This window comes from Hyperolius riggenbachi, chromosome 8 (assembly GCF_040937935.1).
Source record: "Hyperolius riggenbachi isolate aHypRig1 chromosome 8, aHypRig1.pri, whole genome shotgun sequence".
Taxonomy (NCBI): Eukaryota; Metazoa; Chordata; class Amphibia; order Anura; family Hyperoliidae; genus Hyperolius; species Hyperolius riggenbachi.
In genome coordinates, this window is record NC_090653.1 from 268298399 (window position 1) to 268321056 (window position 22658).

General features: G+C 43.9%; 1 protein-coding gene across 1 annotated transcript in view; it reads left to right on the forward strand.

Moving 5' to 3' along the window:
• Positions 1–22476: 22476 nt before the first annotated feature.
• The window catches only part of LOC137528560 (bile salt-activated lipase-like), a 32625-nt gene continuing 32443 nt past the window's right edge, over positions 22477–22658 (forward strand). The window contains exon 1 of the mRNA XM_068249901.1: positions 22477–22562. Coding sequence (XP_068106002.1) covers positions 22500–22562 — 63 coding nt within the window. The 5' untranslated portion in view covers positions 22477–22499. The remainder of the gene's footprint in view (positions 22563–22658) is intronic.

The window sequence follows — 22658 nt, forward strand, 5'->3', positions numbered from 1 at the left end:
TGATGCCCAACCCTTAGCCCTCCCCCGCACAAACACCCTTCCTCATGCCCAACCCTTAGCCCTCCCCTGCACAAACACCCTTCCTCATGCCCAACCCTTAGCCCTCCCCCGCACAAACACCCTTCCTCATGCCCAACCCTTAGCCCTCCCCCGCACAAACACCCTTCCTCATGCCCAACCCTTAGCCCTCCTCCGCACAAACACCCTTCCTGATGCCTAACCCTTAGCCCTCCCCCGCACAAACACCCTTCCTGATGCCTAACCCTTAGCCCTTCCCCGCACAAACACCCTTCCTGATGCCCAACCCTTAGCCCTGACCCCGCACAAACTACCTTCCTGGTGCCTAACCCTTAGCCCTTCCCCGCACAAACACCCGTCCTGATGCATAATCCTTAGCCCTCCCCTGCACAAACTGCATTCCTGGTGCCCAACCCTTAGCCCTCCCCCGCATAAACTACCTTCCTGGTGCCTAACCATAAGCACTTCCCCGCACAGACACCCTTTTTGCTGCCTAACCCTTAGCCCTCCCCTGCAAAAAACAAACAAAAACGTTTCGATGCCTAACCCTTAAACTCCCCCCCCCCCCCCCCCCCAGTTAAAAAATACCTAAAAAATTATGGGCACTCGAATTTCCACTTTGGCAGCTTGCGGATATTTGGTATGTAAGTCAATGGCAGCGCCCAATTTGTCCAGGAGCGTGCATGTGCCCGATTTGTCTATACCGTGGCCTGAACTCACTGCAGCATGAATGGTGTATAATGCAGGCTTATTGGCCAAAAGTTTAATCTTTGCATCATTTTTAGGATTAACCAATAAATGGTATCATCCTAATTCAAAACTTCCTGTTATTTCTCAAACATTAGAGTACCCAGTGAACTCATGAGCTTGCTGGGTAATGGTGTTTCAAGTCCTACTCCATAGAGCCACATTAATCCATGCCATGCACTGATGAGGATCAACCAATCCAAAACAGTCTGTATGCATGTTGGATTATTGTGGCTCTGTACAAATAACAAGCTGACACATCGTTGCATTCCAGCGGTTCTGGAGGCGTGTTTAGCTTTCAAGGACATGGTAGAGATGATTTGCATATTCAGCAGTGATGCATTGTGGGAGACGTCCCAGAACTCCCTCCAACCTTTAAACACCTTCTGTTTTAAAGAGAACCCGAGGTGTGTTTAAAGAATGTTATCTGCATACAGAGGCTGGATCTGCCTATACAGCCCAGCCTCTGTTGCTATCCCAAACCCCACTAAGGTCCCCCTGCACTCTGCAATCCCTCATAAATCACAGCCATGCTGTGAGGCTGTGTTTACATCTGTAGTGTCAGTCTCAGCTGCTCCCCCGCCTCCTGCATAGCTCCGGTCCCTGCCCCCGTCCCTTCCCTCCAATCAGCAGGGAGGGAAGGGATGCAGGCGGGGACTGGAGTTCTGCAGGAGGTGGGGAGAGCAGCAGACTGACACTATAGAGATAAACACAGCCAGCTCTGACAAGCTGTTTGTCAGCAGCATGGCTGTGATTTATGAGGGATTGCAGAGTGCAGGGGGACCTTAGGGGGGTTTGGGATAGCAACAGAGGCTGGGCTGTATAGGCAGATCCAGCCTCTGTATGCAGATAATATTCTTCAAACCCACCTCGGGTTCTCTTTAAGGAGGCAAACTTGTTTTTCATTTCTCAAAAATGTAAAGGTCTAATCCTTTCCCCCCGTAAAGCCCCTGTATCCAAAATGTAAAATCAGCCAGCAGGGCTGTTGCCGGGAGTACAGCACTGCTGAGCCTGTTTTACGTATTAGCCCATTTCCAAGCCTCATACAATTTCCATGCAAGTTGGAATTACAGTATAATCTCATCATAAACTCCAAGGGACCAGGATAAGTGGTTTACTATATCAGAAATTGTCCTAGAAATGGCCCAGCATGCCCTGGTACATTCTCTGCTTCAAAGGACCAACTTTGTCCTAGAGGTACAGTACAAGCACTTGCACTCATTGACCATCGGAGAGACTGTTTGCCTTATGAATGCACAATTCTTCAAGCTTCCATCATAGCATAAAAATGCCATAACCAGTTTAAAAAATAGGAGGTTTTGTAGTTTAGTTTTGTTCTTTGTTAGCAGTTAGCCATATTGTAGTTCCCCATGCAGACAGCAGAGGGCACCGGTCTGCTGCCATTGTTGGCGTATTGACTAGCTCTGGGCTTGTTCTAAATATAAAGGTCTATTTCTGCTCTCTTCGATCGCTATTGTTATGGAGCATGATGTAACGTGTCTGTTTCCAGCCTCTCTTTTGTAAGCAAGCACTGGAAAATTCCCAAGGCTACCTGCTGGACTGTTTTATTTCCATGTTAGGAATAATTACCAACTTCCAAAAATTAAAAAAAAATATGAGCTTAGATAAAACAGAGCCAGGTTTGCTGATCAGACTGTCAGCTTTCAGGGAGAAGTGTCCTAAATGGGCCTGTTTGGGGAACTGGGTCACCAGTCTGCACACCTGCCGGTGGCTCGCTCCATACACTCGAGTAGTGCTCTCCTGTCCATGTTCCAGGGCGCTGTCTAAACAGGCTTTCAGTGCAGAAAATGGGGCAATCGCCAGCAGGAGAGCTTGTCCATACGTAATTTTAAAACAAAGAGAAACAAATGCAGTCTGGTGTAGTAAATGAATACAATGGGAGAAAGATGTGGGGTATATTTATAATCTAGCCTTTCTCAGTGTGCAGCAATGTAGAATGCAAGAGTAATAGACATTAATCAGCCAGATTATGGCTGTTGGCTAGTACATACGAAGAAGAACAACGTTTTGTTCATAGCTTACTTTACAGACACAGAATGTAATAAGAGACCTTTGCTGCTTTAAAGAGACTCCGTAACAAAAATTGCATCCTGTTTTTTATCATCCTACAAGTTCTAAAAGCTATTCTAATGTGTTCTGGCTTACTGCAGCACTTTGTACTATCACAGTCTCTGTAATAAATCAACTTATCTCTCTCTTGTCAGACTTGTCAGCCTGTGTCTGGAAGGCTGCCAAGTTCTTCAGTGTTGTGGTTCTGCTATGAACTCCCCCTTCCAGGCCCCTCTATGCACACTGCCTGTGTATTATTTAGATTAGAGCAGCTTCTTTCTTCTCTCTTATCTTTTACAAGCTGGATAAATCGTCCTCTGAGCTGGCTGGGCTTTCACATACTGAAGAATTACAGACAAGGGCAAAGCTGTTTGCAGGAAGAAAAGAGCAGCCTGAAACTTCAGTGCATGAGAGATGCAGGGGGAAAGAAACACACAAATGATCTCTTGAGATTCAAAAGGAAGGCTGTATACAGCCTGCTTGTGTATGGATGTATTTTCTATGTGTGGACATACTGTACATCAACCTACTTCCTGTTTTGGTGGCCATTTTGTTTGTTTATAAACAAACTTTTAAAAACTGTTTTTAACCACTTTTAATGCGGCGGGGAGCGGCGAAATTGTGACAGAGGGTAATAGGAGATGTCCCCTAACGCACTGGTATGTTTACTTTTGTGTGATTTTAACAATACAGATTCTCTTTAACACTGCCACCCTGTTGTTATAGATGGGAATGCATAGATATACACATAATAGATTGTTGTTGCTAAATATACATTCCAACAAGTATATACTCACAAACAAGGGTTGCCACGAAAGCACTCCCCATCAACAAGGCTCCCAGGGAATTGGATGCAGCATCAACTGGAGGAGGGAGGAGTCTCTAGTGGCAATCAGAAGAGTCTAAGTGGTGGAGGGGGGGGGGGGTGTAATGAGGGGGCACAAAGGCTGCCTAATATAGATAACAGAGTAACCAAGCAGCTCAGGGTGACCCAAACTACTAGGAATGTATAGGGGGATAAAAGGAACCAAAAAGCCCTCCTACTAAAAAAGCAAAGCTTGGTGTAATTGCCTTCTTAAAACAGAAGGAAATTTGCAATAATTCAGTTATAAATGAACATTTGTGGTTACCCACAATGCACTACCACTAAATATGCAAATTATCCTTTTCCACCCTTGTTAAGCCAAGCAAGCACCCAGAACCACTGGTGTATAGCAAGCCTATAGCTTTAAGTTTTACACAGTCATATCAAACCCACATGTGACCAAACAACATTTTGCTATGGGGCCCAGTGATTTTTTTTTACAAATGTTCCTGATCATCAGGGTGACAATATATACTCCTCATGGCTCCCCCAGGTATACCCATAACAAGATCCCCCATGTGTAACTTTTAATGAAATTATTTTTGCAAACAAGTTGGGAGTCACCCGGAGTTATCCTTAAAGGGAACCAGAGACGAAGCACCCTTGTGTATTTTACCATATATATCAGTAAGAACAATAAAGAAAACACTTACCATGCTCTGTTTCATCCTCACTGCTAAAAGTGTCTGTTATCAGCTGTGATAAGAATCCCGGACTGAGCATTCAGTCTAGCTTTGCCGGGAATGATTACTGCTAAGTCATTATAGCAGAGCCACAAGGGGGCAGGCTTGGGCTTGAAAAGACACCAGAGAAGACACTCAGCTATAATCTTTCAGTAGCAAAGCCAGACTGAATGCTCAGTCGGGGTTTCTTATCAGAGGTGATAACAGTCAGATTAAACAGAGAACAATGAAACAAAGAGCAGATTAGGGGTTTACTGTCATGTTCCCACTGATTTATAAGGTAAAATACAAGAGGGTGCTTCATCTCTGGTTCTCTTTAAGGTTTTCCATATAACAATAGGCAGTCATGTGGCCGAGTCCTAAAAATGACTTTGCTGCTTTGGAGTCCTGTACATCGCTTCGCTAAAGTCATTATGCTGCATAGATTGTCTACTTTGGAAAATTCCTCCGGGGTACATTTCCTTTTTTTTATTTTATTTCCAATGTAAAAATAGTTTTGCTGCTTCCAAAAAAAGACTGCATTGATCCCTAAATAGAAACCATCTATTCATCTTTTCATTCAGCACATGGCAGCCACACGGTGCCTGCAGGGAGATAGATGACAATAGAACAACAGAACTAGGCTTGATGGCGGTAGACCGTACATCTGCTTTGTCATAAACGTTCAGATATGAAGTTGAAAAAAAACCTTTCACCGAATGTCATTCATATTAATCCAAATCCAACCACAGAAAGTTATATAATACTGAAGGTTTACCCTGTTTCTCCTAAAATAAGACCTCCCCCGAAATTGAGCCCTATCTTATATTTCAAGCAGGCTTGAAATATAAGCCCTTCCCAAAAATAAGATCTAAAGATGCTATGTGTATGGGGAGGTGTGCGATCTCTTACCGCACCTCCCTTGTGGCTGTGTCCCCCTCCATTCGCGTATAATTGCTCCGGGATCATAGCATGTCGGATGTGACCTCTGCACAGGAACGTGACCGCGCTTCTCTGTCATAATCAATGTGCGCCCTCGCTGATGCCTCCCCAGAGCACATTGATTGTGACAAAGGGGAGCACGGTCACCTTCCTGTGCTTAGGTCACAGCCGTTAAGCTATTATACTGGAGCAATTATACCTGAATGGAGGGGGACACAGCCGCAAGGGTGGTACGGTAAGAGACTGCACACCTCCTCATACACATAGCGTCTTAAGCAAGGTCTTATTTTTGGGGGGAGGGTTTATACTTCAAGCCTGCTTGAAATAGAAACTAGGGCTTAATTTTGGGGGAGATCTTATTTTAGAGGAAACACGGTAAGCCTTCAATCCTAATATAATAAATGGGAAAGTTCGGATGTTTGGATGTTTGTTACTCGATCACGCAAAAATGGCTGAACGGATTTGAATGAAATTTGGCACACACATAGTACATTACCTGGAATAAAGAATAGGATACTTTTTATTCCCATAACCAAAAAGGGAGCGGAGACAAATACAAATTTCACTGGAAAATGTAAACTGCAGCCATTCTTACCGTGTTAATGGTAGGGTTCTCAAACTTTGCACAGTTGGTCGTTGGGTGACTGTGATTAATATTCAGAAAGGTGGGTGGAGTCTACGAAAGCCTATCAAAATTAACCTATTGATTTTCAAGGGGAATATTTGCATTGCTGCCATTCTTGCACTGTTAATAGCACAAGCCTCAAACCTGGTACAGTTCATCATTGGGTGACTAGGGTTCAATTTCAGAAAGGGGGTGGAGCCACAAACAGGCAATTAGATTTGTTTCATTTCAATGCAAATTATTGATGCTAAACACCGCAATGCTCACAAACTTGGTAATTGAGTAATTGATTAATTGTGCGTTAGGGTTAGAAAAGTGGGCACAGCCAACACCAGCCAAATACATAAGCGGGCAATGTCGGGTCATAAGTGGGCAGAGACAAATACAAATTTTACTGGGAAAATGTAAACAGCAGCCATTCTTACACTAATAATGGTAGGGTTCTCAAACTTTGCACAGTTGGTTACTGGGTGACTGGGGTTAATATTCAGAAAAGTGGGTGGAGCCTACAAAAGGCAATTAAAAATTACCTATTGATTTTTCAGGGGAATATTACATTGCTGCCATTCTTGCACTGTTAATGGCACAAGCCTCAAACCTGGTACAGTTGATCATTGGGTGACTGGGGTTTAAATTTATAAAAGGGGGTGGAGCCACAAACAGCCAATATGATTTGTTTCATTTTAATGCAGGTTATTGATGCCAAAGACCGCAAAGCTCACAAACTTGGTCATTGAGTAATTGATTAATTGTGTGTTAGGGTTAGGAAAAGTGGGTGCAGCCAGCACCTGCAAAATACATAATCGGGCAATGCCGGGTCATTAGTAGGTGGAGACAAATGCAAATTTCACTGAGAAAATGTAAACTGCAGCAATTCTTACAGTTTCAATGGTAGGGTTCTCAAACTTTGCACAATTGGTCACTGGGTGACTGTGATTAATATTCAGAGAAGTGGGTGGAGCCTACAAAAGCCAATCAAAATTCACCTATTGATTTTCAAGGGGAATATGTAATTGCTACCATTCTTGCACTGTCAATGGCACAAGTCTTAAACCTGGTACAGTTGGTCATTGGGTGACTGGGGTTCAAATCCAGACAAAGGGGTGGAGCCACAAACAGCCAATCAGATTTGTTTAATCTCAATGCAAATTATTGATGCCAAAGAAGACCACAAAGCTCACAAACTTGGGTTATTGAGTAATTGTGTGTTAGGGTTAGAAATAGTAGGCAAAGCCAACACCAGCCAAATACATACCTGAACAATGTTAGGAAATAAGTGGGTGGAGAAAAATACAAATTTCATTGTGCAAATGTAAACTGCAGCCATTCTTACACTGTTATTGGTAGGGTTCTCAAACTTTGCACAGTTGGTCACTGGGTGACTGGGGTTAATATTCAGAAAAGTGGGTGGAGCCTATAAAAGCCAATCAAAATCCACCTATTGATTTTTAAGGGGAATATTTAATTGCTGCCATTCTTGCACTGTTAATCACCTGTACCTGGTACAGTTGGCCATTGGTAATTGCGGTTCAAATTCAGAAAAGGGGTGGTGCCACATCCAATCAGATTAATTTTATTTCATTGCAAATTATTGATGCCAAAGACCGCAAAGCTCACATACTTGGTCATTAAGTAATTGTGTGTTAGGGTTAGAAAAAGTGGGCAGAGCCAAATACATACTCGGGCAACGCCAGGCATCCAGCTAGTAGTATATAACTTTCTGTGATTGAATTTGGATTAATATGAATGATGTTCTGTGGAAGTTTTTTTTTTTTCAACTTCATATCTGAACATTTATGACAAAGCAGATGTACAGTCTACCGCCAGGGGCAAACGCAGGATTTTTAAGGGGGGGGTTCCTGAAAGGTCCAGAAGCACGTATGTCCCGAGTGCTTCTGAATACAGGTGGCTCCATACTGCCCATGCACAAAAGTGTGCTGGCGTATTACGGAGCTGCCTATCTTTGGAAGTACTCAAGGACACAAGTGTTTCTGAGGGCTTCTGGTAGCAGCAAATGTGAACGGGGTACAGCGCTGGAACAACTCCCCAAGAGAGGAACAGGAGATAGACTTAGTTTGGACAATTCAGTGGAATATGCTACATAGTTTCACATAGTGCAAGCGATACCCATATGATGCAGGGATATATGCATCTGCGGAAGATGTCGGCGCTACATAAATACTAAATAATAATATTTTGCCTCACCAGGATTGCACTTTTATTTAGCTTTCCTGTAAGACAAGAACACACAGTCAGCTATAGGGGAAGAGGGAAACAAAGGTGAATGAAGGAGGCTGGTGCACACCAAGAGTGCTTCTGAGCGTTTTTCAAATCAACAGTGATTTGAAAAGCGCTTGGCTAATGTTACCCTATGTGGGTGTTCCCACAGCAGCGTTGTGATTTTTTCAAAATCGCAGGTATACTGCATGTAGCATGTTTTTGAGCAATTCATTCAAAAATCGCTCTGAAAATCACTTCACAAAATCACACTCACAAATTGCTAGCGATTGCTATTGTCATTTTGGCGTTGCACTAGCCCAGAGAGAGGAGTGGAGAAATTGAGAATAGCCTGAGATGGAGCAGAGAACTTATCTGTATTGCAGTCCCACATCACACAGGCTACTTGCCTGTAATCGGACTCCTGTCCCTGTCAGTCTCTCACACAAGTCAGAAAGAAGCCCTCCTGGAGTCTAGGGACTGTCAAAAACTTTTCAGCTTGTTATACACACCTTATCCACACATGCAGTCATTATAACAATGGGGAGAGACCAGACAGATGTTTGCCCACAGACCCTGAGTCCAGGCAAGCTCTGCATCATGCTGTGCATATTTACCAGCTTGCCTGCACTCTAATTTCATCATGTCTGACACTTCTGTGCTGTGGAGAGTCCAGGACTCCATAATCAACATTCTCTCACTGCAGGCTGCATGTTCTTGTGAGGGTTGTGAGGGAAGCTCGGCTGCCTCTCTCATTCTATTAGCTGGAGGGAGGCACCAGAAGTAAGAAGGGAGGGAGAATGAGGCTGTTTATATTATGTGGGCTTCCCTGGCTGAATACACAGCTCAGTGCAGGGGGGAGGTTCCAGACACCCGGAATAGCCCCCTGAGTTCGCCAGTGACCGCCATCAAGCCTATGACAGTTCTGTTGTTCTATTGTCATCTATCTCCCTGCAGGCACCGTGTGGCTGCCATGTGCTGAATGAAAAGATTAATAGATGGTTTCTATTTAGGGATGAATGTAGTCTTTTTTTGAAAGCAGCAAAACTTTTTTTAAATTGGAAATAAAATAAAAAAGCAAACGTACCCCTGAGGAATTTTCAAAAGTAGACCCCCTGAAAATAAGCCCTAGTCCTTATTTTTCTCCCCAAAAGAATATAAGAGTGTCTTATATTCGGGAACCACGGTACCTCTCAGGGACGACTGTTTGTATCCCTCTCGTTCCCTGCCATGCCCCCTTATCAGCCTGGTAAGTAAAGCCTGGTACACACCCAATTTTTAGTGGCCAATTTTAACACTTCTTGTACTTTTACTACTGTACTATTAGGGCTAGATTTTGTATACTGTAATCAGATAATCAGGCTTGGATTTATATCACAGGAGCAGATGTCCTGGCACACTAGACTTCATCCTCCATGAACCTCCAAACCCCACCGCAAGTGTGCTGGCTGGCCCAACTGTCTTTCTTCATTGCTTCCCTTGCCTGCTGTCATAGGTAGCTACAGGTGCCCCTTAGTATTAGGTTTCCAAAGGTTCTCTCAGTATTAAGTAGCTAGTGGTGCCCCGGACCGAAGGGAGATCTGGTCAGTGGAATGCCGAGAGCAGGGTGAGTAACCTCTCATTTATGCTCTGCTCGGGACTCTGCATAGGGAAAGAGGGAGGGAGGGGCTTGGGGAGGGGAGTGAGCCGCCTTTCCATCATCAGGCGCCTGTAGACATGTGCCTACAGTGCCTTATGGTAAATCCGGCCCTGTAAATGTAGGTAAGCTCTCCTACTACATTGGAGTGGTAAAATTGGTAAATGATTGACATATAAAATTGGACGTGTGTGACCCTTAAAGAGACTCCGTAACAAAAATTGCATCCTGTTTTTTATCATTCTACAAGTTCCAAAAGCTATTCTAATGTGTTCTGGCTAACTGCAACACTTTCTGCTATCACCATCTCTGTAATAAATCAACTTATCTCTCTCTTGTCAGACTTGTCAGCCTGTGTCTGGAAGGCTGCCAAGTTCTTCAGTGTTGTGGTTCTGCTATGAACTCCCCCTTCCCGACCCCTCTCTGCACACTGCCTGTGTGTTATTTAGATTAGGACAGCTTCTCTCTTCTCTCTCATCTTTTACAAGCTGGATAAATCGTCCTCTGAACTGGCTGGGCTTTCACATACTGAGGAATTACATACAGGCAGAGCTGTCTGCACTCTGCAGGAAGAAACAGCCTAACACTTCAGTGGAAGATAGCTGCAGGGGGAAAGAAACACAAAAATGATCTCTTGAGGTTCAAAAGGAAAGCTGTATACAGCCTGCTTGTGTATGGATGTATTTTCTATGTGTGGACATACTGTACATCAACCTACTTCCTGTTTTGGTGGCCATTTTGTTTGTTTATAAACAAACTTTTTAAAACTGTTTTTAACCACTTTTAATGCGGCGAGGAGCGGCGAAATTGTGACAGAGGGTAATAGGAGATGTCCCCTAACGCACTGGTATGTTTACTTTTGTGCGATTTTAACAATACAGATTCTCTTTAAAGTGGACATGAACCCTCTTCTGTGACTAATCACAAGTTGTGTTTTGATCTCGCAGCTGTGTCAGCTGGCTGCCATGGCAGAGCATCTAATTTGTATACACAGGATGTTTACAATATGTCTGCTTCCATGAATGCAGGAAGTAGACACACTGCAGATTTATTGCAGGATTTGAATCAGCTGTAACAAAGAAATGCTTTTCTTTAAAGGTTAGTATGTTGTTGCTTATATTTTAGAGCAGAGAGGAAGTTCTGCATTCAGACCTTCTTTAAGCCTGGTAATCACATCCAATTTTGATTGGCCAATTTTATCTCTTCCAGTTACTTACACAATCTATACATGGTATTCAAAATTTGTTGGCCCTCATGCTACACGGAGATGGTAAAATTGTCCAGTTGTTGGCCAATCAACAGAGCCTTAAAGGACACCCGAGGTGAAAATAAACAAATGAAATAAATGATTGCATCTATCTTCCTTCTTCTAAAAATGACTTTTTATATTCCACAATTGTATTTTATGTTTAAATCTACTTTTTAACCCATTCAGGTTCCGTGGTTTTCACGTGAGAAATGTTCACCTCCCATTCATTAGCCTATAACTTTATCACTACTTATCACAATGAACTGATCTATATCTTGTTTTTTCCGCCACCAATTAGGCTTTCTTTGGGGGGTACATTTTGCTAAGAGCCACTTTACTGTAAATGCATTTTAACAGGAAGAATAAGAAAAAAATTAAAAAATTCATTATTTCTCAGTTTTCAGCCATTATAGTTTTAAAATAATACATGCCTCCATAATTAAAACTCACGTATTGTATTTGCCCATATGTCCCGGTTATTACACCGTTAAAATTATGTCCCTATCACAATGTATGGCGACAATATTTTATTTGGAAATAAAGGTGCATTTTTTCCATTTTGCATCTATCACTATTAACAAGTTTAAAATAAAAAAATATAGAAATATTTCATCTTTACATTGATATTTAAAAAGTTTAGACCCTTAGGTAAATATTTACATGTTTTTTTTTTTTATTGTAATGTTTTTTTTTTTTTATAGTAAACATTTTATTTGGGTAGTTTTGGGAGGGTGGGGGGTAAACAATAGATTTATAATGTAAATGTGTGTTCATTTTAATTTGTTTTTATTTTCAGTTGTAGTATTACTTTTTGGCCACAAGATGGCGGCCATGAGTTTGTTTACATGACGTCACTCTAAGCGTAACACATGCTTAGAGTGGCGCATCGGGGAGGGAACGGACAGAAAAGGCGCAGCTTCCGAGAGAAGCTGTCGCTTTTTTAGCGGGGGAGAGGAATCAGTGATCGGGCACCATAGCCCGATACATTGATTCCCTGGCTACCGAATCCGCGGCCGGGAGTGCGTGTGCACGCGCGCGATCGGCCGCGGGGGCGCGCGGTAGCGCACATGGTTCCTGGACGTAGTTTCTACGTCCAGGAACCAAAATAGGTTAATGTTTAACTGTTTTATTGTTTTTGCTCAATGACACATTCATTGAAGTATGCCAGAGCTAAAATCTATGAACTATTGACCCTTTTTATCTCCTAAATATAATTCAAAACTGCAACTCGTGCTAAAATTGAAACAATAATCTCTTTACTCAATCCAGAGCGAATTTCAAGTATAAACATTAAATTATGTCCCAGGACAGCAACAACAAACTTCAAGTAACATTCACTCCACTCACGCAGACTTCTCATAGAAGGGCCCTTCTAAAAATAAAGATAAAAAATGAGCAGGATAGAAAATATATAAAAAAACGCATTACATTCTAGGCAACCATATAAAAACTTGTTCTCCTTTAAGTTCCTGAATTCAAAAAACGTGTGTGTCCTGTTTCCAGGAAGGGAACTTCCAAAGGATAGGCTAATAGACAAGGACAAGGGAATAATCCACAGTATATCAGTATCTTATTTAATTATCCTTTGCTGTTGCTGTCCTTGGACATAATTTAATGTTTATTCTTGAAATTCGCCCTGGATTCTGAATAAAGAGATTAATGTTTCAATTTTAGCACGAGTTGCAGTTTTGAATTATATTTAGTAAGTATTTTTGAGAGTTGAAGGGATCCCCTTCTTTGCAACATGCAACTGTTAATATAGCCACCACCGAGCGCTAATGTCATATATTTATAAGTATCTTGTGATAATTCCCTTTTATCTCTTTCTTGCTCTCAGAAGCTATTTTCTGCTAGGAAAGTATTTTATAGTTGGAATTTCTTATCAGTGAGGGTCACGCTGTAGTCACTTCCTGTCTGAGTCAAGACTGAGTCAGCCACTTACATACCTGATATTTAACTCTTTCAGGCAGAGAAAGAAAAAAAGGAACACAGCATAGTTATTAGTGTGCTTGGCACTGTACATACCCATGTCTATCTCATCATGTCACATGTCATCTCGGGTATCCTTAAAATCATGTAGCTTTGGTAAAACTGATGGCTTGCACACGGAATGCACTCCATATTACCTGTACTAACTGGGACCAATAACTGCCTAGCTATGTGTAGATATGCTACACACCTTCAATTTTGATACCCCAACCATTGACTAATTTTACCACCTTCGTGGTCACATGTACTGTATCAATCGGACATGCTGCATGGTGTCGGGCCATCGTGGGTGACGTCACACGCACCCACATTACTCTAGCAACCATGTGGGGCGCGTGTATGTGAAGCCCAGAGCCAGTGGCGGACATGGAAAGGTAATGTATACTGCACTGAGGGGGTGGGGGCATTTCACATTGGAGGGGGGGGGCAGTGTCGGGCCACAAGGCAGCAGATGTGATATCACAAGGCCGATTCTTGAGAGATTTAATGCTAAAATGGATCAGGAATCGGCCTGTGGTGTATGGGGCAAGCAGCAGATCTCTCTCCGATCAGATTCAATCAGAGAGAGATCTGTCTTTTGGTCGATCTGCCCATACATCGTCTGATGTATGAGTACCTTTAGATAAGGGGAAGTAATTCTGGAGGTGAGACAGATAAGGAGACATTCAGCGCTGCGTAATATGTTGGCGCTTTATAAATACACTAAATATATAATTCATCTGAAAGATAAGAAGAGATAAATCATGAGTTAAGGCGCCTACACACGCCGGTTTTTTACAAACGATGGGCCCGTCAGACCCTCTCGCGGGGCGGTCGTTCTGCCGACAGTCTTATCAGTCTGCCAACAGCTTGTACACACGTGCTACTATTGGCAGAAGGACCGTCCCACGAGAGGGTCTGACCCCGTCGTTTGTAAAAATACGGCGGAGAAAAGATAATTAATTAGATAAACAAATAAGGAAAGAAATTCATGCGATGACTTTTCAGAAATTTTGGGTCTCAGATAGCAGGATGTGAGGCGAAACTAAGTCCATTGGGAATTCAGTGATAGATTTTAAAGGGGAACTGAAGTGAGAAGGATATGGAGGCTGCCATATTTATTTCCTTTTAAACAATACCAGTTGCTTGGCAGTTCTACTGATCTATTTGGCTGCTGAAGTGTCTGAATCAAAGCAGAAACAAGCATGCAGCTAATCTTGTCAAAATTGACAATAATGTCAGAAACACCTGATCTGCTGCATGCTTGTTCAGGGGCTGTGGCTAAAAGTATTAGAGGCAGAGGATCAGCAAGACAGCCAGGCAATGTGCACTGTTAAAAAGGAAATAAATATGTCAGCCTCCGTATCCCTCTTGCTTCAGTTGCCCTTTAAAGGAATACTGTAGAGGGGTCGGGGGGGGGGAGGGCAGACCATACTGGGCCTGCGCACTACACTCCTGGTGACATCAGCGAGAGCGAGGACATGGCAACGCAGGCGCAGTGGTTTTCAGACTTTAAAGTCTGAAATTCCAGAAGTGAACCGGAGGCGGGGCCAGAGCATCGGTGAGTAGCTGCGCGTAGGGCTGCTCAAATCAGAATCCGGGTGAAACCCGGATAGTTGCTATCCGGATTTCTCCCAGTAAACCTGTGCGGGGTGGGCGGGGGGTGAAGCTTACCTGTCTGACGTCTTCTTCGTCTGTCCCTCGGCGCCTCCCACCATGCGGTCCATCACGTGACTACAAACACTTCCTCCTTCAACCCCGGAAGGAGGAAGTGTTTGTAGTCATGTGACCGCCTCATGGAAAGCATCATGGGAGGCGCCAGGGACAGACGAAGAAGATGTCAGACAGGTAAGCTTCACCACCCCCCACCCCCACCTCACACAGGTTTACTGGGAGAAATCCGGATAACAACTATCCGGGTTTTACCCGGATTCGGATTTGAGCATCCCTAGCTGCGCGGGCACAGGACGTCTGTGGGGGACCATTAGAAGCCCCAGGTAAGTTCAAGTCATTTTCCCCCGACCCCCCTACAGTATTCCTTTAACCACTTGCCGACCGCACACTCATACCGTGCGGTGGCAAAGTGGCAGCTGCAGGACCAGCGACGCAGATCTGCGTCGCCGGCTGCAGACTACTTAATCAGCGATCTACTTCACACTGTTCGGCCCCCTTGTGACGTCAGCCCACCGGCCGATCAGCAGCGCCGGCGGGCTGTAATTTTTTAAACTGCCCAATAGAACGCGTATAATACAGTTTGTTTACGTAACAAACTGTATTATACTGCCTGCCTCCCGCTGGTGGTCACACTTAGCGATCGACCACCAGCGAGAAGAGCAGGCACAGTATAGGAGCACACACACACACTTTAGGAGCCCCACAGACCCCCCGATCACCCGCAGCACCCATCAGACCCCCCCCCCCCTGTACACCCCTGCACACCATAGTCTGCAGCCAACCACCCCCCATATCACCCATCAATCAATCCCTGTCACCACCTGTCACTCCTATCCATCAGATTAGACCCCCAACTACCCCTTAGGGGTATCTGATCACTCCCCACACCTCCAGACCCCCCCCCCAACACCCCCCCCCCCCCCCCTGTATACTGAACCTATCTATCTCCCCTGCATCTGTCTATCTCCCCACTGATCAGCTGCCAATCACCTATCAGTCACCTGTCAATCATCCCTTGTCACCACCTGTCACTGCCCCCCATCAGATCAGACCCCCAACTGCCCCTTAGGGGCTTCTGATCACCCACCCACCCTTTCAGATCCCCCCGAGACCCCCTCCCCCCTATCACATCAGCAGTCCATTGTTTACATCTGTTTTTCCCTGTAAACACCCACTTATCACCCATCAATAACCCATCTATCACCCCCTGTCACCACCTGTCACTCCTATCCATCAGATTAGACCCCCAACTACCCCTTAGGGGTATCTTATCACCCCCCCCCCCCCACCCCTTCAGATCTTCCCCACACCTTCCTAGTGCATTGCTTTCTTATATTCTCCCCCCTGCCATTGTGTATCTTATCTCCTGTCTGTAAGGCTTGATTGTGCTTTGTTTGGCTACATTTGTCTCAATTGCACTGTGATTGGCATCGATTGTCGTGTGATTGGCTTCGATTGTCACGTAATTGGTTTTCGATTGTCGCGTGATTGGCTTCAATTGCCCGTGATTGGTTTTGATTGTGGCAATTGCCCTCTGATTGGCTGTTTTGCCCTGTGATTAGCATCGATTGTTGTGTGATTGGCTTCGATTGTCACGTAATTGGTTTTTGCTTGTCACGTTATTGGATTCAATTGCTCCGTGATTGGCTTTGATTACGCAGATTGCTGTAATTGTGTTGTAATTGCCTCGTGATTGTTTTTGATTATTTGTGATTGCTCTCTGATCCCCAACCCCCTCCCCCCCCCCCCCCCCCCCCCGTCATCATCACTATCCTAGTGATCTAAAAACTTGTCACCATGTCACTGGACTGCAGGTGGCGGAAGATCAGTCTCAAGGGCAGCAGAGTGGTGCTGGCGCTGATCTGATTTTTCTTGGTGAGAAATGCACCAGCAGCGCAGCATCTCCTGGACCTATCAACACCAGTACTTCCGTATAAGACCCTGGTGAAGTGGCGAACACCAGCCTGGAAGTAGAAACTGGTTCGGTGGTACGTGAATTAAGACCCGATTCGCAGCCACCAAGTAGACGGGCCCGTACTCCCATTAGTTTTCCAGAGGTGCTGGCAAACCCTGAATGGCATTCCCCTGATCCCGCCGCACCCGTACTGCCCCCTTTCACCGCCCAGTCTGGAGTCCAGGTGGAGACAGTTGAACTAGGATCGGCCCTAGACTTTTTTGAACTGTTCCTCACCCAGGACCTCCTTGACTTAATTGTGGCTGAGACAAACCTATATGCCACACAATTTATAACCGCCAATCCGAAAAGCTGCCACGCCCAGCCTTTTCGGTGGAAACCACTCCAAGTTTCCGAACTTAAAATTTTTTTGGGCCTTCTCCTCAACATGGGTATTACCCAAAAAAATGTATTGCGCTCTTATTGGTCTACACGCCCAATACATAACATGCCCATGTTCTCTGCTGCCATGTCCAGGTCGCGATTTGAGATCATCCTGCGCTTCCTGCATTTCAATGACAACAACACCTGTCATGCAAGAGACCACCCAGCTTATGACCGGCTCCACCAAATTCGGCCCCTCATAGACCACCTGTCATCCACATTTGCAGATGCTTATACCCCTGAACAGAACATCTGTGTAGACGAGTCCCTCGTACATTTTACCGGGCGCCTTGGCATCAAACAGTACATCCCAAGCAAGCGCGCCCAGTATGGGGTGAAACTGTATAAGCTCTGTGATAGGGCCACAGGCTATACATCTCGTTTTAGGGTCTATGAGGGAAAAGACTCAAAATTGGAGCTGGTCGGACTCGGATGTCCTGACTACCTGGGGAGCAGTGGAAAGATTGTGTGGGACTTGGTGTCACCCTTGTTCCATATGGGGTACCATCTTTATGTGGACAACTTTTACACAAGTGTGGCCCTCTATCAGCACTTAAAGTTAGAAGGAATCCGATGCCGTGGCACCGTGCGGCCTAATCGCCGGGGCTTCCCCCAACGGCTCGTTAACACCAGACTTCAACGGAGGGAGAGGGCCACCTTGTGTACGGATGACTTGCTCTCGGTGAAATGGAAGGACAAGAGGGACGTTTACCTTCTGTCTACCATTCATACAGACACGACAGTACAAATTACACGGGCAACAGAGGTAATTGAAAAGCCCCTCGCCGTCCATGACTATAATGCTAACATGGGAGGGGTGGACTTCAATGACCAGATGTTAGGGCCCTATTTAATTTCCCGGAAAACCAGACGCTGGTATAAGAAAGTGTCTGTGTATTTAATTGGCGATGTACAACAGCTTTGTTCTCTACAGTAAGGCTGGGAGAACTGGATCTTTCCTTCAATTCCAGGAAGAGATCGTTTCGGCACTCCTGTATCCAGAAGGTGCCAGAGCCCAACCCCCAAATGCAACTAGCCGGCTGCATGGAAGGCATTACGCCTACCCGATTCCCAGTACCCCAACTCAACGCAACCCCAGAAAAAGATGTCGTGTCTGCAGCAAGGCTGGAATAAGGCGTGACACCCCCGTTTACTGTCCCTCCTGTCCTGACCAGCCTGGCCTATGCCTAGGGTAGTGTTATGAGAGGTACCACGAGAAGGCACACTTTTAAGAACCTAGGGAACTACAGACACAGCAGTAGGCACACAAGGGTCTCTCAGTGCTATTTCACACTGGCGCGATGCGTTAGGGCAAATTGCCTAGCAAAAGTCACACTTTGCGGTCCCCCCCCCTACGCCGGAAGTGCTTGACTTAACACTAGTGCATGCCTGCGTTACTGCGTGGCTTCTGCGGCAATTTGGGTCGGCCCGGAAGTCATGTTAGTCTACGGCGACGCAGTTAATTACTAGGCCGAATGCTACTCTTGTGGTATTCCCTGAAGGTCTGTTTTGGGCGAGACGGTGCGGCGGGCTTGACCGACCGGATAGGCCAGTATGCAGTGTGAACCCAAACATCAGGTTTTGAGAGATCCAAATACACTGGCCTGCCAGAACCCTCTCCTTTCACTTGGGACAGAATGCATAATGTACTTCGCCACATATCTGTGCGATTTGCACTTTGCACATTGACCCATGGGGGAGGAGAAGTTTATCCTCAGATCTCAAGTAAAAAAAAAAAAACAGGTAAGCAAAAAAGTTAATATTTGGTTGCCAATGTTATTGTTTGGTTTGAACATATTTAATAAAGTTTAAAAAGTTAATGTTATTGAAGTGCTTTGCTGCTTGCTTGCTTTTTTTTTTTTCTTCTTCTTTTTTCTTCTTCTTCTTCTTCTTACTATACTGCTCTGGCATTTTAGGGGCCCTAAACCGTGAGGAGTAGTCTTGAAACCAAATGTCGCAAAATGACCTGTGAAATGCTAAAGGTACTCATTGGACTCTGGGCCCCTTAGCGCAGTTAGGGTGCAAAAAAGTGCCACACATGTGGTATCGCCGTACTCAGGAGAAGTAGTACAATGTGTTTTGGGGTGTATTTTTACACATACCCATGCTAGGTGGGAGAAATATCTCTGTAAATGGACAATTGTGTGTAAAGAAATAAAAAAAATTGTCATTTACAGAGATATTTCTCTCACCCAATATGGGTATGTGTAAAAATACACCCCAAAAAACATTGTACTATTTCTACAGCGATACCACATGTGTGGCACTTTTTTGCACCCTAAGTGTGCTAAGGGGCCCAAAGTCCAATGAGTACCTTTAGGAATTCACAGGTCATTTTGAGACATTTGGTTTGTAGACTACTCCTCGTGGTTTAGGGCCCCTAAAATGCCAGGGCAGTATAGGAACCCCACAAATGACCCAATTTTACAAAGAGGACATCCCAAGGTATTCTGTTAGGAGTATGGTGAGTTCATAGAAGATTTTATTTTTTGTCACAAGTTAGCGGAAAATGACACTTGGTAAAAAAAAAACAATAAAAATTATTTTCCGCTAACTTGTGACAAAAAGTAAAATCTTCTATGAACTCACCATACTCCTAATGGAGTACCTTGGGGTGTCTTCTTTCTAAAATGGGGTCATTTGTGGGGTTCCTATACTTCTCTGGCATTTTAGGGGCCCTAAACCGTGAGGAGTAGTCTTGAAACCAAATGTCGCAAAATGACCTGTGAAATGCTACAGGTACTCATTGGACTCTGGGCCACTTAGCGCAGTTAGGGTGCAAAAAAGTGCCACACGTGGTATCGCCGTACTCAGGAGAAGTAGTACAATGTGTTTTGGGGTGTATTTTTATACATACCCATGCTGGGTGGGAGAAATCTCTCTGTAAATGGACAATTGTGTGTAAAAAAAATAAAAAAATTGTCATTCACAGAGATATTTTTCCCACCCAGCATGGGTATGTGTAAAAATACACCCCAAAACACATTGTGCTACTTCTCCTGAGTATGGCGATACCATATGTGTGACACTTTTTTGCAGCCAAACTGCGCTAAGGGGCCCACAGTGCAATGACTACCTTTAGGCTTTACAGGGGTGCTCACAATTCAGCACCCCCCAAAATGCCAGGACAGTAAACACACCCCACAAATGACCCCATTTTGAAAAATAGACACTTCAAGGTATTCATTGAGGGGCATGTTGAGTCCATGGCAGATTTCATTTTTTTTTTGTTACAAGTTAGCAGAAACGGAAACTTTTTTTTTTTTCTTTTGTCACGAAGTGTCATTTTCCGCTAACTTATGACAAAAAATAAAATCTTCTATGAACTCACCATGCCTCTCAGTGAATACTTTGGGATGTCTTCTTTCCAAAATGGGGTCATTTGGGGGGTATTTATACTATCCTGGAATTTTAGCACCTCATGAAACATGACAGGTAGTCAGAAAAATCAGAGATGCTTTAATATGGGAAAATTCACTTTTGGCACCATAGTTTGTAAACGCTATAACTTTTACCCAATCCAATAAATATACACTGAATGTTTTTTTTTTTTTTTATCAAAGACATGTAGCAGAATAACTTTCGTGCTCAAATGTATAGGAAATTTTACTTTATTTGAAAAATGTCAGCACAGAAAGTTAAAAAAGTCATTTTTTTGACAAAATTCATGTCTTTTTTGATGAATATAATAAAAACTAAAACTCGCAGCAGCAATCAAATAGCATCAAAAGAAAGCTGTATTAGTGACAAGAAAAGGAGGTAAAATTCATTTAGGTGGTAGGTTGTATGACCGAGCAATAAACCGTTAAAGCTGCAGTGGTCTGAATGGAAAAAACAGCGCTGGTCCTTAAAGAGACTCCGTAACAAAAATTGCATCCTGTTTTTTATCATCCTACAAGTTCCAAAAGCTATTCTAATGTGTTCTGGCTTACTGCAGCACTTTCTACTATCACAGTCTCTGTAATAAATCAATGTATATTTCCCCTGTCAGACTTGTCAGCCTGTGTTTGGAAGGCTGCCAAGTTCTTCGGTGTTGTGGTTCTGCTATGAACTCCCCCTTCCAGGCCCCTCTATGCACACTGCCTGTGTATTATTTAGATTAGGGCAGCTTCTCTCTTCTCTCTTATCTTTTACAAGCTGGATAAATCATCCTCTGAGCTGGCTGGGCTTTCACATACTGAAGAATTACAGACAAGGGCATAACTGTTTGCAGGAAGAAAAGAGCAGCCTGAAACTTCAGTGCATGAGAACTGCAGGGGGAAAGAAACACACAAATGATCTCTTGAGATTCAAAAGGAATGCTGTATACAGCCTGATTGTGTATGGATGTATTTTCTATGTGTGGACATACTGTACATCAACCTACTTCCTGTTTTGGTGGCCATTTTGTTTGTTTACAAACAAACTTTTTAAAACAGTTTTTAACCACTTTTAATGCGGCGAGGAGCGGCGAAATTGTGTCAGAGGGTAATAGGAAATGTCCCCTAACGCATTGGTATGTTTACTTTTGTGCGATTTTAACAATACAGATTCTCTTTAAGGGGGGTAAAGGCTGAGTCCTCAAGTGGTTAAAGAGCCTCTGAGCTTTCCAAAATGTTTTAGACACATAAGGAAATTTTGACTAGTGTTACTCTTTAGTATTATGTTAGTTGTGAATGGTGGGAGAAGGGGTTAGCACCAGGTTTGGGCTTTTACACCTGTCTGGGGCCCATATGCAACTGAGTTTTCTCCTGGGAGATAAATTTCATCTTCTCTTTAAACTAACTTTTTGGCATTTTACAATTGAAAAAGTATCAAAAATTTGGTGATAAAGTACTATCAAATTTATTAATAGTATTTTCTTGCTTGCTGGTGGCTTACAAGGCATTTTATGACTAGTTGTAAAAATATCACCCAGGAGAAAACTCAGAAGAAAAACTGAATTTCATATGCTCCTTAGTGTCCATTGTGGAAATTTTGTCTCGCTTTTGGTTTTTATGTGGTTTTAGGGGCAGAAATGGTGGATAGCCCTAAAGGCTATATTTTTATCTCTTTACAACCACCTGTTATTTCTTGATGTTTCTGTTGGAGAGTTTTACCCTCTTCCTTCCTGGGCACAAAGCGTGATTCTTCAACTATGAATGCAGACAGCGATAAAAACTCAACATAGTTTCAAAGCCTTAGCCATTAAAATGTAATAATATTTCTTTTTTTTTTTAGCTGGACTTCAGTAAATCTGGAATGTACAGGGACCTACCTTCCTTCCATTACAGGTGATCTGCCAGTTGTAATATCCACACAGGAAGGTCAGATTAGCAGGGCACCAGCTGGTCAGAGTCCCAGGGATATCATACAGACCTTGGCAATGCCCAGCTTTGGCACAGATCTCAATGTAAGCCATGGCACCAGGCCCACACAGGCCATTGTGAGTCTTGGGTGTATATATAGAGGGCAGCTGGGGCTTGCAGCTTGTGGCTTACAGTTTGGGAGAGCTTCTGGAGGGTAGACAATGGCACGGTTAGGTGTCATCGTGGCTCTTGCCAGCATCCTGGCAGCTGCACAGGCTGCAACGGTAAGTAATCACCATTTCTATCTTTCTGGGAAAAATATTTTAAAATACATTTGTGATAACAAGTAGCAGTTTCTGACCTTCAATTCTGGTGTTTGG